The sequence below is a fragment of the Condylura cristata genome, unplaced genomic scaffold, assembly GCF_000260355.1.
Source record: "Condylura cristata isolate star-nosed mole 26May11 unplaced genomic scaffold, ConCri1.0 scaffold00008, whole genome shotgun sequence".
In the NCBI taxonomy this organism is placed as follows: Eukaryota; Metazoa; Chordata; class Mammalia; order Eulipotyphla; family Talpidae; genus Condylura; species Condylura cristata.
Window position 1 is genome coordinate 22,815,949 of NW_004567109.1, and position 13,775 is coordinate 22,829,723.

At 51.8% G+C, this 13,775-nt stretch overlaps 1 protein-coding gene across 1 annotated transcript in view; it reads right to left on the reverse strand.

The window, feature by feature from the left end:
* P3H1 (prolyl 3-hydroxylase 1) overlaps nucleotides 1-13,198 on the reverse strand; it is a 15,484-nt gene extending 2,286 nt beyond the window's left edge. Inside the window, 12 exon segments of the mRNA XM_012722112.1 lie at nucleotides 522-883; nucleotides 1,187-1,282; nucleotides 1,428-1,555; nucleotides 3,082-3,203; nucleotides 3,375-3,427; nucleotides 3,699-3,788; nucleotides 8,311-8,450; nucleotides 9,244-9,375; nucleotides 9,502-9,691; nucleotides 11,010-11,203; nucleotides 11,332-11,396; nucleotides 13,122-13,198. Of these exon segments, the coding sequence (XP_012577566.1) occupies nucleotides 522-883; nucleotides 1,187-1,282; nucleotides 1,428-1,555; nucleotides 3,082-3,203; nucleotides 3,375-3,427; nucleotides 3,699-3,788; nucleotides 8,311-8,450; nucleotides 9,244-9,375; nucleotides 9,502-9,691; nucleotides 11,010-11,203; nucleotides 11,332-11,396; nucleotides 13,122-13,198 (1,649 nt within the window).
* Nucleotides 13,199-13,775: the final 577 nt, after the last annotated feature.

A 13,775-nucleotide genomic window follows, 5' to 3' on the forward strand; every position in this document is an offset into this window, starting at 1 on the left:
AGTAAGTCACGCATGCGCTGCCTGTCCCCACTTGTCTCCTGCACCTCCCTCACGGCTCCTCTCTATTCCCTCTGCCAAGAGTGCAGGGCTTTGTCTTCACCCACCAAGGTCACCGCTGCCCAGATTCCCTTCCTCTGGCTTGATCCACACGTTCCAAAACTCTCCACACGAAGCAGCAAAAGTCGCCTTGGGAAAGCAAGGTGCCCCCCAACCCTCACTGCTGACCGCTTCTCCCTGGCCCTCCCCCCCCACCCCCCGCCTAGGAGGTGCTGTGACCCAGAGAGCTGCATGTCCTTGGGTGTTCTGCTAAGTCCGAACACCCCGGGGGCAGAGCACCCTCTGATCTCTGCCTGAGGAGCGGCAGCCAGTGGCAGGGACCCTCTGCAGGCTGCAGCAGCGTGACGGATCCAGCCCCGCACTGACCCCACAGCAGGCCGCTGGAGCCACCACACCTCTGCGCGTGCCAGTTCCCTGGGGCTCGCACGCAGGCCCGGCACCCGGCCACCACTCCTCCTCACCCTCACCACCGCCACCACCTCCTGTGGGGCGCCCTCTGACCCCCAGGTCTCCGGCTGATGGCGGCTTCCTCTGCTGCGCCTGTCACCCTCACTGGCTGTGCGTTTCTTTGCACCGGTTGGTTCCCAGCTGGGGGGACCACATCTTGCCCTTTAGGTGATCCCAGCGTCCCGCAGAGTGGGGGGCCGGGCACAGGTGCGGGGTGGAGAGGCCCACCTTCGATGGCGGTACGGCACACCAGGTGGGAGTAGGAGAAGTAGAGGGGGGTGTCCAGGCGGAAGTAGGACTCCATGACGCGCCGCACCTTCTCCGTCACGTTGTAGTACAGGCGGGCGCTCTGCAGGGGCACTTTGCCTTCCTGGCCCAGCTGCCAAGGACGCTGTGGTCAGCCGGCCCAGCGCCCCTCGGCCGGCCAGAGACCACCAAGGCACCGGGCCCCGCCCTCTGTGCCCCCGCTCCCACCCCCTGGAGTCGGCCACGCTTGAGGAAGCCACACAGGTGTGACTTGCCTGTCTCGTTTTATTATGTTCGGACTCGGTTAATCATTCACCTCCCCTGTGGTGTCTGGAATGTCAACAGGCACACCCCACCTCTCCTATCACCAGCCCCGACTCCTCCCCAGAGCCTGCGCCCCCCTTCTCCAGTCTAGAAGGCTGAGTACTGATTCTACCTTGAGGGCTTTAAAGACAGTGACGCCGTAGAACTTCTCGTTGGGGGTGTGTGGGGAGGTCTGACCCCGGTAGCCATCTCCCGAAGTCGCTGCTGCCTATAAGGTGAGAGCAGCAGGTGGGGCTCGCTGCGCTGGGCGGGGCGGGGGCACCCCCTTTCACCCCCACCCTCATCAAGGGCCAGGCAGGCCAGCACACAGGAGGCGGTGGGTGGGGGTCGGGGCGGCCGCGGGCTCCCCTTACGTTGGTCAGTCTCTGCAGCTCCCGGCACTCGTCGTGGGAGATGACGCCATCCATCACCACCCTCTGGGAGCCGTTCAAGACCTTGGAGTTCATGGTGAGGCTGATGCCTTCGTAGAGCAGGGGCCCGCCTGCAAAGCGACGACAGGGCCAGCTAAACCCAGCCGCCTGGGTCCACACACTCTCCTGGCAGTGGGAAACAGAAATTCCTGCGGTTTCCTGTTCCCGAGGAACTTCCCATTCGGACATGACCAAAGGCAGCGTCTCCAAAGGACTGGGCGTGGGGACAGGAGGGCGAGTCCCCACGCCCAGCTGCTGCTCTGGGCTCCCGTGAAGGAAGCACTGGTCACACATTCCTAAAACCCGGGCTCCAGAATCACCCAGAATTTGGACTCCTGGGTCCTCCACTCACGAGCTGTGTGACCCTGACAGGTCACGTCACCTCCCCAAGCCTTTCCTCCTAGCAGCCACTTCGTCAGTTTGATGTAAAGAACTAAAAAGCAAGTCAGGTGAGCACAATAGCTGGCACCCAGAAAAGTTCAAAGTTTTAGCTACCGTATTACCACCACCATCACCATCATTATCCTCTATTTACAATGAGGCTCTTGCAATCTGCCCAACCTGTCTCCTGGACAGTTATGAGAATCAAGAAAAGTAACAGAACAAAAATTCTAAGAACAAAGGAATGCCAACCAAATTCTTTTCACTTGCTAATCCTGTTAAATTAACCAGGGCTAATTTAAGTGACTACAGAACAAAGGCTTTCTCTCTTCTGCTTCTCAGGTCTCTCCAGAGGAGACTCCATTCCAATCCATCGACTCACTGAGGCCTGTGTGTGTGTGCCAGGGTCTGTGCTAGCCAGGGGAGGGGCAGTGCCTGTCTGTGAGAACACAAACAAGCATCTTGGAAGTTCAGAAGCGGGCGGGGATCTCAACTGGCTGGGAGGTCAACAGAGGCTTGGCAGTGTGTGTCTCGGTGCAGTCATGAGCAGAGGTGCTGGGCCATATGGTAGGAGGAGACACAAGCATGAAGCTCTGTGGGCAGAAAGAGACCCAAGCAACAGGGGCAGCCCAGCGTGGATGGAGAGACGGGGTGTCGGGGAGGGGAGGGCCCCCGAGCAGAAGTAGGGTGAAAGGGGTAAGGGTGAAAGGGGCAGGCGGGTGGGTGGGGTCAGAATCCCCCGCTAGCCGCCCAGTGGGGAGGGCCAGGACACACTGAAGCGGAAGGAAAGACCAGGGCAGACAGAAGGTGCTGGCCTGAGGCAGGCCTGAGGCAACAGGAGAAGAAAAGGGTGAGGAGAAGCAGTAGTCACAAGGGCAGAGGGGACAGGCACGGGCCAAAGAGCACCAAAGAGACACGCTGCAGAGGCCTCTGTCAGGGTGGAGGGCGATCTAGAGAAAGCAGTTTGGCAGCAGAGACGGCAGGGTTCTGTCCCATAAATGCTCGAACAGAGCTAGCATTCCTGTGACACAGAAATCGCCTTTCCCAAGGAAAGGCCAATTCTCAGCTCTTCCCAGGCGGGAGGCCTGTTGTCGGCCAGTTCCAGAGGACAGTGAGGCGAGCGGAAGCCCTGACGTGTGGGGCTCCATCGCCGAGCTGGCCGGCGTGAGCCTGGCGCGGCTAGGGCGCAGGCGGGCCCCACGGGGGTTCCTCTCACCTTCTCGGGTTAGCCGGCTCACATCCAGAGACTCTTTGGTCTTCTCTTCCACAAGGGTCTCGATCTCCTTCATGAGGTCTCCGATCTCTTGGGAGATGCGGACGGCCGTTTCCCGTTCTGACCTGTGAGCACAGCCACGCTGAGGACTGGATTTGGGGCCAGCCCTGGCCCCCACCCGACTTCCCGTCTGGACCTGCCCACCCCTTGCCAGGGGTTCACATCTGCCTGGGCTCAGAAAGCCTCAAGTGCTGCAGCAGACCGATGCAAGCATGCAGTTTCTTCAAGGTCCTCACTTCTGTTTCTCTCGCAATCTCTTGGGAATCACCTCTTCTGGAGTCCACGCATCCTAAAAGCAGGCCAGGAAGAAACAAACACCATAGGGAGCCTCCTTGGCCTCCCAGGCCTCACTGCAGGTAAGACTCCCTCAGCACCACCTCCCCTCAGGAGCGAGGTGGGAGCCCTGAGCTGAGCCACCTCTGCCTGCCCCGAGGCCCCCTGCTCCTGGTCCTGGGCCTCACAGATCCAGGTCTAGCACAACACTCTAAGGGCTTTCTCCCAGAGTCACACAGTGCTCCACTCACTCATCAACCCCACTCTCCCCACCCCATCCCACTCACCGGATCAACAAAGGGAATCCCAAAGACATCGTAAGCAAAGAAAAGCAGTTCTTTCTCCAGCAGGCTTCGCTGTCGGTACTCCTGGGCACTCTGAGGAAACATGGGGGGCGGGGGTGGTGGGTGGGTTGGGGGAGCACAGGCTCAGCTCTGCTCCTGGCCCCCCTCAGAGCCTGCCATCCTGCGCTCTGCCACCCCCCCCCCCCCAGGGCTGTTCTGGAACAATGTCACCTGCTCAGTGCTCTCCTTGCTGGCCCAGCAGCGCCACTGAGGGTGGCATAACCAGGCTCCCTTTAAAGGGAGAAATTCCTCTCCTTCCTACCCTCACCCTCTCCACTTAATCTAAACTCTGGTGATCCTGGGGGGGGGGGGGGGAGGGGAGGCATGGAAATATCCTTCAGAGAACGAGAATTCCTCCTGGTCTTCTACAGGAGCTCAGTACTCAGGGAGGAAGCCTGGGTGCTAACAACTCGTTCACTAACTCTTTAAAGCCACCACTGAGGTTGATACGATTTCTCTGTCTTAGACTAAGAAATTAGGTGCAGGGCCCTCCCTGGTGGTGCAGTGATTGAAACACTGCACTGAGAAGCTAAAGTCACTTCTGCATGAGTTCGATCCCCGCCTGCCCCGGAGGTGACCACATGGCGAGGCAGACCTCTCCTGGCCCGCCCGCTGCTCCCCTCAGCAGTGTACTTCGTCGATCTGCCTGTTCTGCTCCCCACTCTGTCTCTGGTGAAGCCTCTCACCGCTCCTTTAACTCTGGCCTGTGTCCCAGAGGCAGGGCAGGGACCTGCCTCCAAACCCAAGTCTTTCTAATTCTAAAGCCCATGTGCTTCTTACTATACCACCTGCCTCCCCGACTCTGAACAGACTGCATTCTCCCAAGGTGAATGCGGTGACAGCAGCTGCCCAGCAAGAAACCCGCAGCTGGCTGTAGGGCTTACCCAGCAGGGGAACTAAGTACCTTCCTGGGTCACATCTTCCCCTAGATGCCCTGCTAGTCTCCAAGCAGCAGAAGGAAGCAAAAGAAAGAGAAGACATCATCAGTTGATATAAAAGACGGTGGCAGTCAGGAAATGTTAAGGCTCAGTGTATGAGCCCCACGCATCCACGCTTGACAAGAAGGTGCAAGTTTGCTCTGAGGAGTTTAGAGGATGACTCCCTTCACCCAGTGCTAGATACCAAGCTAGGTATGGCACCTCAGTAACCCTCCAGCAGCAATGTGAGGTTGCATAGGTGCAAGTCCTACTTCTCCCCTGTATTCACTCAATACTATCAGCTGCTGACAGGAACCGCCCAATCCTGGGATACAGCAAGGAAGCAGATTCTGGTCACCGCTGCAGCCCAAGGCCCCTGCACAAGTGAACTTGTCTCTTGCAGCCTGTATGTCTCTATCTCTGAAACGGAAAGCATAGTGACTACCTCACCCAGCAGCCGGGACAACTAATGAGACTGTGGCTGTGAGATGCCCACTTGGTCCAGGACAGGAGTCCACAAAATTTAGTCACCTTCTTTCCAGAAGAAGAACTTTGTTTAAAAAAGGAAAGTAGACCACGTAGATTTACCTTTCTTTCTCCTCTCCAGACGCACTAACATAACCACAAAGGGGTGTGAGGTGTGTTAACCCCACAAAACACAGACCTGGAGAAAAGACATCTGAAATCCAGATGGTCACCTCTGACCACCTCTAGTGGCCAAAAGAACAGCTACAGGTAGCCCATCTCCACAATGTTGGGGAGGGCAGGGGATTATTCCTGCTGTTCCCAGAGACTTCGGGCTCCAGAGCTAGGAGAACCTTGTTTTTTTTTCCTTCAGGGTAGGCCGGTGACCCCACCACTGCAGTTTGTTATGAGAATCGAATGAAAGAAAAACCAAGAAGGGATTCTGTAAACTATAAAGTGCCACATACATCGGAAGGGTGGTTTTTTCACTGTAAGTGCCACAGCCAGAATGGAAGTCTGTTACCGTGACATCAACCACCTCCTTCTCCCAATGAACAGAGCAGAATGAGCCCTGCTAGATGGGAGAGCAAGCAGGCCAGATCTACCGCCTGATCCAGCAATGCCACTTCTGGGTAGTTACCCAAAAGTCAAAGAGAACAAGAACTTGAAAAGATAGCTGTACCCCCGTTTACTGTAGCATTATTCCCATTCCCCCCAATATGGAAACAATCTAAGTATCCTTCAATGGATGAATGGGTAAGGAAAATGTGACGGTGACATATTATTCAGTCATTAAAAAAGAACAAAATGTTGTAAAAGTCATTTGCAACAACATGGGTAGAATGTGGGTATTACATTACATGAAGTAAATCACACAGGTAAAAACACTGCATGGTTTCACTTATATGTATATTCTAGCAAAACAAAAAACCAACCTCCAAGGACAGACGTGCTTGGTAGAGGCAGGGGGTGGGGTAGGGAGTGGGTAAAATGGGTGAAGCAGGTCAAAAGGTACCAACCTCACTTATAAGTTGTAAGGATGTAATATTCAGCATGTCAACCATAGTTAATAATAATACCATAATATGATTAAAATATTATTTAAATTAAAATAGGCAATAATGCTGTGCATTAGAAAGTAGTTAAGGGAGTAAATCTTAAAAGCTCTCCTCACAAGAAAAAAGGTGTTAACTATGGTAATGGATATTATTAATTAGATTACTATCTAGCTAATATATATTGTACAGATTGTATTGTGCTATATACAAATATCAAATTATTATGAGACACTGTGATTTATTAGAAATATATATATGGTCATTTCAGACGACAACATATATTCCTCATATGTATTTGGTCTTCATTCATAGCTCCTGGCTCACAGCTCCCAAAAGCCCTGGGATTTCCTGAGTATCCTGAGGGATAAAGGTGTGATTTGTGAGTCAACTGACTGTTAGGCAGCACCTAAGGATGGGGGCCAGTTACCAATGAAATAACCCACTGATGGGGGGGTCTGGAGTTGCCTCTCTATCCCAGGAGGTGAGAGAGGCTGGAGATTTGAGTGCAATTGCCAATGGCCAAAGATTTGATCAATCACACCTATGGAATGAAGCCCCCATAGAAACCCAAAAGGTGGGGCTTGGGAGCTTCTGCGCTGGTGAAGGCAGAAATCTAGGGAGAAAGGCTAGCCGGGAGGGGGATGGAAACTCTGTTCTTTTCCCACATTTTGTCCTATGTCTCTCTTCTAACTGTCTGTTCCTGGAAAATGTCCCTTGCAATAGTGATCTAGTGAGCACAATTTCTTGAGTTCTGTGAACCTTCAAGCCAGTTAATCCCACCCGAGGAGGGTCTGATCTGTGACTGGCACCTGAAGCCTAAGGAGAGGGAACCTCCGATCTGTAGCAGATTGGTGAGAAGCACGGGTAACCACAAGTGCCAGCACCAGGAGTAGAGGGTCATCTTGGGAGACTGCGTCCTTGCCCTGAGGGATCTGAGGCCATGTCTGGGGAGAGACATGTCAGAATGGAGCTGAATTCTTGGACACCCTGCTGGGGTCTGAGAATAGCTTGTGGTGTAGGAAACCTCCACACACCCACACTGGCACTGGGCCCAGGAGCCCTAGACAAACTGAAGTCAGTATTATGTTACGTATCATTTGTGCCTCAATGAAAACGTACTTACACACATAAATAAAAGGTCTGGGCCCTCCCTGGTGGTGCAGCGGGTTAAAGCACTGCACTGAGAAGCTAAAGCCACTTCCGCATGAGTTCGATTCCCGCCTGCCCCGGAGGTGACCACATGGTGTGGCAGACCTCTCCTGACCCGCCCACTGCTCCCCTCAGCAGTGTACTTCGTCGATCTGCCTGTTCTGCTCCCCACTCTGTCTCTGGTGAAGCCTCTCGCCACCCCTGGGCCTCTGGCCTGTACCCCAGTTCCGTATGCACAAATAAATAAATCTTTAAAAAAAAAAGGTCTGCATGGGAAAAGAGAGAAAAGGCCTAGGGTCTGGGCAAGACATACACATCGACATCAAGGTTCACAGTAGCAAACATAAGTTTAAAACAGAGAATGTGTCTTGTTTTTAATGACAAAACCGATGCCCTCATTGTAGGGAACTGAGAAAACACAAATGAGCAAAACACAAAATCATCCCTAATCACACACCCAGAAGTAACCTCTGCTACATTTCAATACATTTCATTTGGGTCACTACATTCCATAGATTTTCCCTTATTTTGGAATGAGATGAGACTAACGTTAAAAGAGTAAGAATCAGACCACAGCAGGGGCGGGGGGTGGGGGGGACAGGGAGGAAAACAGGGAGACAGAAAGCAGGAGAGTGAGCGAAACATGAGCATGAAGTAAAAAATGCTACCTCTTGGCCCAACATTATTAAGTCTCACTGCAGGGGCTGCTGAGGTGGGGAGCAGGGGCCGGCTGTGCAGTCCTGATTTTCTTTGCTGACTCAGATAACAGACATCTGGGCCCAGATCCTGCCAGTTAGGGCTCTGGCACCTTCCCCAGGCCTCCCGGGTGCCCTTATGCTCGGAGTGACAAGCAGAGCCGTGCGCTCACACCCACCCAGGCTGCGCCAGCCCCCCTCCCGGCCCCCACCCTCCTGCCCTCTGGGCTGTGTTCAGCTGCAGCTGCCCTGACCAGGGGGAGCCTCTCACCTCGCGGGGACCAATGGCTTCCGCTCGTTCCTCTCCCAGCATGGCTGTGTAGTAGGCCAGGTTCTGGTTCATCACCTCGTCGTTGGGGAAGAAGAGGAGATAGGTCCTGGCACATTCAATAGCCTGTGTGTAATTCCCAACTGCAAAGTGGGGAGAAGGCTGAGAAGAAAGGGTCTGATCCGGGGTACCAGCAACCGCCGGAGGCGCCCGCCACCAGCACTGCCTGACTTGGGGACGGTTAAGGGACATCCATGGGTACACATTGACCTGAAGTGGCTCAAAGTGCGCAGGGATGCCTACTGTCAGATGGAAAAGACCAGAACCCTCCGTGTGTCCTCATCTTCAGTGATTCCCAAGGAATTCAAAACTGGCCTCAATGTCCCATCCATTTCGGGAACATTCCCCTTACTTTCCTTTCCCTACGGATTTTCAGAGGGTGGTGGGAGATGTTACGGCAGACCGTTCTTCTCCTGTATTAGCCTCCTCCACTCAGTTGTAAGCCTGTCAGCTCCTGACTGTGTTGAATGCTCAGCACACAGATCTCAGTAGCAGTAAAAGCTGAGCTGCTGTTCTGGATCATGCCAGCCCTGCGGCCTTGCCCAAAAGGTCAGCACTATTTAGGGAGAAAGTCAGGGACAGGTCCTGGGAGCTGTGTGAAACTGTATCACTTCATTCAGATGAAAAATTAGAGTGTTAGTGTTACAGGAAGGATGAGAGAGAGCCTAGAGTCTCCTCTCCCAGTTGCTCTGGGCTGGTACTGGCTTCCTGGGCCAGTGGCTAGTAACCAAGCGCCCGAGGGGTCACCTGGCACGGGGCGTCCTGCAGGCACAGAGGGATGCCAACAGTGCTGAAGAGGAGCTGTGGCTGTGGCTGCTGCCTGCCTTGCTCCTGACTATAGCTAAAAGCACCAGGGGAAAGAAAGGTTTGCCTTACTGTTATAGTAGGCAAACTGCAGGTAGTTGTAATGCGACGGGAGGAAGTCTTCAAAGGGCTGCTCGCGACTTGGGTGGGACGCCAGCTCAGTGACACAGCTCTGCTTACAGCTGAGGACCTGGACGTAATGATCTGAAAGGAACCAAAGAGGGGGAATAACCATTCTGGTTGAAATGAACAAGTTCCAGGGGAAGCAATCTTCGGTCAGATCCAGGTTTCAGACGAGGCTGGGGCTGCGCGTGGGCTCCCGACACGCACCTGTGATGGCCTGGACCAGGTCGGCGTTGTAGTCCAGGTAGTTGTAGCCGTCGTAGTCGTAGGGGCCTTCGCAGAGCACGCGGCAGTCCCCATCCGCCACCCAGTACTCCCGCAGCGCCGCCTCCAGGTGGGGCACGGCCTCCTGGGGCTGCTGCTCAGAGTAGAGGCGCACTCCCAGCCGGAACTCCTGCTACTGGAGGAAGGGGGACTCAGAGGCAGGAAGGGGCTGGGGCCGGCAGCCACCCTTGCTATCTGCCTGCTCCCAGGGTCAGCGATGCTGATGCTGGCTGACAGGACTGGGTCCTTTGTAAGTGGTCTTGTTTCTTTTGCAATTTAAAAACACTTAACTCTTAGAGGAAAACTATATTACAGGGACTTCACTGTGACTTTCTTGCGCTTTTCTTTAGGGCTGAAAGTTCTCAAAATTAAGGTTTAATGAAAAGTTGAGCTCTTAAATGCTGGAATATGGTGGCAGAGATGTTTCTAGCAGTAAGGGGTGACCTGGGCTCTGCAGATAATGACAGACTTGGGTTTTGCTCTCTGGGGCAATGTTCCTGTCCTCATGGACAGAAGTTAGGATCGTGTGAAAAAGCTAAAACCTGTGTGGAATGTATTAGAGGTGCACAGTTTACTTTTGACGGTTAACTTGACATTGTTTCTAACATTTCTATTTCCAAGCTGTTAAAACATGAAAACAGAAGTTCTTTTTGAAAATGCTATCCAGACCCTCCCTGGTGGTGCAGCAGGTCAGGACACAGCACTGCAAGTGTGCAGCAGCCGCTTCAGTACAAGTTCGATCCCCAGCCCCAGAGGTGACCACATGGCGCGTCAGACCTCTCCTGACCCGCCCGCTGCTCCCCTCAGCAGTGTACTTCGTCGATCTGCCTGTTCTGCTCCCCACGCTGTCTCTGGTGAAGCCTCTCACTGCCCCTGCATCTCTGGCTTGTACCCCAGCTCTGTATAAATAAATAAATATTTTTTTAAAAAAGAAAATGCTATCCCATTACAGATGATCTTTACTAGAACATGGACTATTCCTGTTACACAAATAGAGTAAGGCCATTCGGAATACCGTGCCACTGGATGCAGTGAAAAACAAAAACCTACATGAGCACAAAATGTGAGTAAGTTAGTATAAGTTAGGTGTACTAGGAAGCCATTAAAAACTGTGTTTTCAAAAGCAATCTGAAGACAGGAGAGCAGGCTCGAGATCTAGTTCTAGCTCAAAAAGGCAGTACAACACTTAATTAGGTTTAAAAGATGGATACAGAAGCCTTGAAAAATAAGTCAAAATATCAACTTCTGGTTTTCTTAAGGTGGCAGTATTATAGATGATCACCTTTTATTTTACACTTACTTGCATTTTTCTAATGTTGTACAATGAACATTTACTTCTGTAATCAGAGAGTCACCTTAGCAAATGTCAATTTAAAAAAGGTGGTGACAGGGAGTAAAGGGAGGGAGGGAGGGAGGGAGGGAGGGAAAGAGAGACAGAGAGAGGTTTTCACCATGTGGGGTCTGGCCTCAAGATCCTTGAAGTCCTCCTCCTTCACCCCGGACATGCTTTGGTAATAGTCCAGGTTCTGACGCATCTCTGTGTGCTCGGGATTGCCCACGAAGAAGGTGTGCGCGGCGGCGACAGCTTTCTCCAACTTGTTTATCTAAGAATGAAGCACAGGAATGTAATTCTCACATCCAAATCCTCACGGTTTATGTCCAAACATGCCATCCACAGAAAACAGGAAATCCCAGCCTTCCCGAGCCATCCTTTCCAACAGGGCAACTCAGCCTGACAGGCCCAGAAACACACCTACTGCAAGAACAACATACCAGAAACCAGGAGCCCAGGTTTATCCATCAGGTTTAGGGGGCTCCCCACATTATAGAAGGCGAGGCTTCAACAGAAAGAAGCACTCTATTTCAAAAAGCAAAGGTCTTATTGCTGGGGACGGCTATGGGAGACTTAAAGTCCCAATAATATTGTATATTCTCAAGGTTCAAAAGTAGTAGTTGAACTGAAGAAAGATTCCAAGGATTTAGGAGTAGGCAAGAAAGAGCAGGTAACAATTAGACTGTGCCCAAGAATTATCCTGGAAAATACTATTTTTGTCTAAAATAAACATCACATGGCTTTGACACAAGTAAAGAAAAGATGGGTGGCTGAAATATTCTAAGGACCTACACAAAATTCACACATAGCATCTTTGGCTCAAAGCCCAGGGCACATAAGGTTGAAACGTGGATATATAGAAACCCAAGGGGGGAAATGTGCTACAGATCAGAACAAAGTCCACAGCAATTTGCCCCAGCACATCAAAGATATGTAAAGTATGTAGGTTCTTGTGTAGAATCCCAGGGTCTTAAGTAAAAGCCAAAAGAAATCATGGATAATCTAATGATTAACTATAGTCTTTGGTGTCAGAAAGACTCATGATAAACCCAGGTTTACTCACTTGCTGGGGCTATGGTGTGACTTAAAGTTCATTCTCTAAATTCAATCCCTAATCTGTCTCCTGCAGAGAGTACTCACTACTTCAGAGGACTTTTAGAGAAGTTAAAGCAGATGCTCTCTCTCTCTCTGTATATATATGGTACTGGGCACATATTAAGTGTTCAACAAATGTAGGCTGGTATTACTACTAATATGCTAAAAAGAAAATGTCTTCTTATCATTGGTATGACTAAACACACACTAAACAAGGAGTCGCCTGCCTTCTGTCACTTAAATAGTTGCCTGAGGTCAATAATCCCCATCTTCATACTTCAGTTTGATTGTAAAATAGGAAATCTTCTCAAATCTGTCTCTTTTATGGCTTTAGTCTCTCATATCATTCAGCATCGCTCTTCCTTTCCGTTCACCATCTTTTCATGCTCTCTTTTCACCAGGCCTTCTCTGTGTCCCTAAGCACTGAGCACCTCACCTTCTTCTCCCAGGTGGACAACCTCGCTTGTCTCGGAAAGGCTCACCCTGCACCATGTCTTCCATCTAAGGCTTACTCCACACAGTTTTCTCAGTTAGCACTCTCAGCCCCAATTCTGCTGATGGACCCCAGGAGCTTCCTCTTCCCAGCCTGGCCTCACTCTATCTGGAATGGCCATCTTCCTCCCCTCAAGCAATATTTAGGGCTGACTCCAACTGTCACATCTTCTCTCTCCAGTGTTTCTGCAACAAAGCTAGGTTCTCATTTGTGTTCTCTCAGACCTACCGGCATATCCTTTTAGAAGCCCTTATTACAGTGATTTTAGACAACAAAGCAAGACCAAACCAAATACATACATATATATATATATATAATACACACATACAAAACCAACATTTTAATTATCTGTACAATAACTGGCATATAGTAGGTAGTCAATAAACGTTTGTCAAAGAGCTTTAGAAAGCACTGTTAAGTGCTAGGACCAATGACATAGCACAGTCATTCTGGCTTCTGAGTAACTAGGAGGAATGGAGGGGAACTATGCAAGCCAAATGTTTTTGGAAATCTGAGATTCCCAAGAGGCTGTGTCTTGTCTCTGTAGGTGGGAATGAAGGTCTGTTAAACTACAGATTTAACAGATAAACAGTGCAGTAACTTCTCCCCCACCCCCAACCCCCCACCAAGAGTAGCACCTACCTCGCTACAATCTGAGCAAATTGGTAACGGCCAAACACTTTAAACAGTGCCTGGAATATCGTCATCCTCCTCACCATCGCTGCCACCACACAAGCCAGAGTACTCCCTACCCATGAACACTCGGATTTTGGCATTCCTAAAAATACTCATTTTCTATGGAAGCCTGACTGACAGACTAGCCAGAGGGTCCCCCCCAGGGTGGGGCCAGACAACCCCAACTGGCGACGTGGCAACCACATGTTCTCAAAGGGAGTCGCTGCGCTGGGGCAGCCGGAAAGCATCATTAAAAACCCAAGCGGAAAGCAGATGGAGAAATGTCCTAGCTTCTCGCACCGACACTTATACAATGAAACCAAGATGAGAGAGCCCCAAGCTGCTGCTCTAGTTCCCTCTAAGAGGCCTCTGGGGGACGCGGGACTAAGTTTTGCTTGGTCGGTGCCATAACCTCAGGCTGGACTTGTGGCGCTACTATCTACCTATGGATCCGGGCGCGGCAGGTCATCCGGCGGGGTCTCTGGTCTCCCCGAGTCCGAGGGGAGCTGACCCGCCGGGAGCGACCTTTCCTCTCCGCGGACACTTCCCCGGCCTCCCAGTTCCCCGGATTCTTCTGCAACCACGCCCAGAAGGATCCCGGCCCGGGCCGGGCCAGCTATG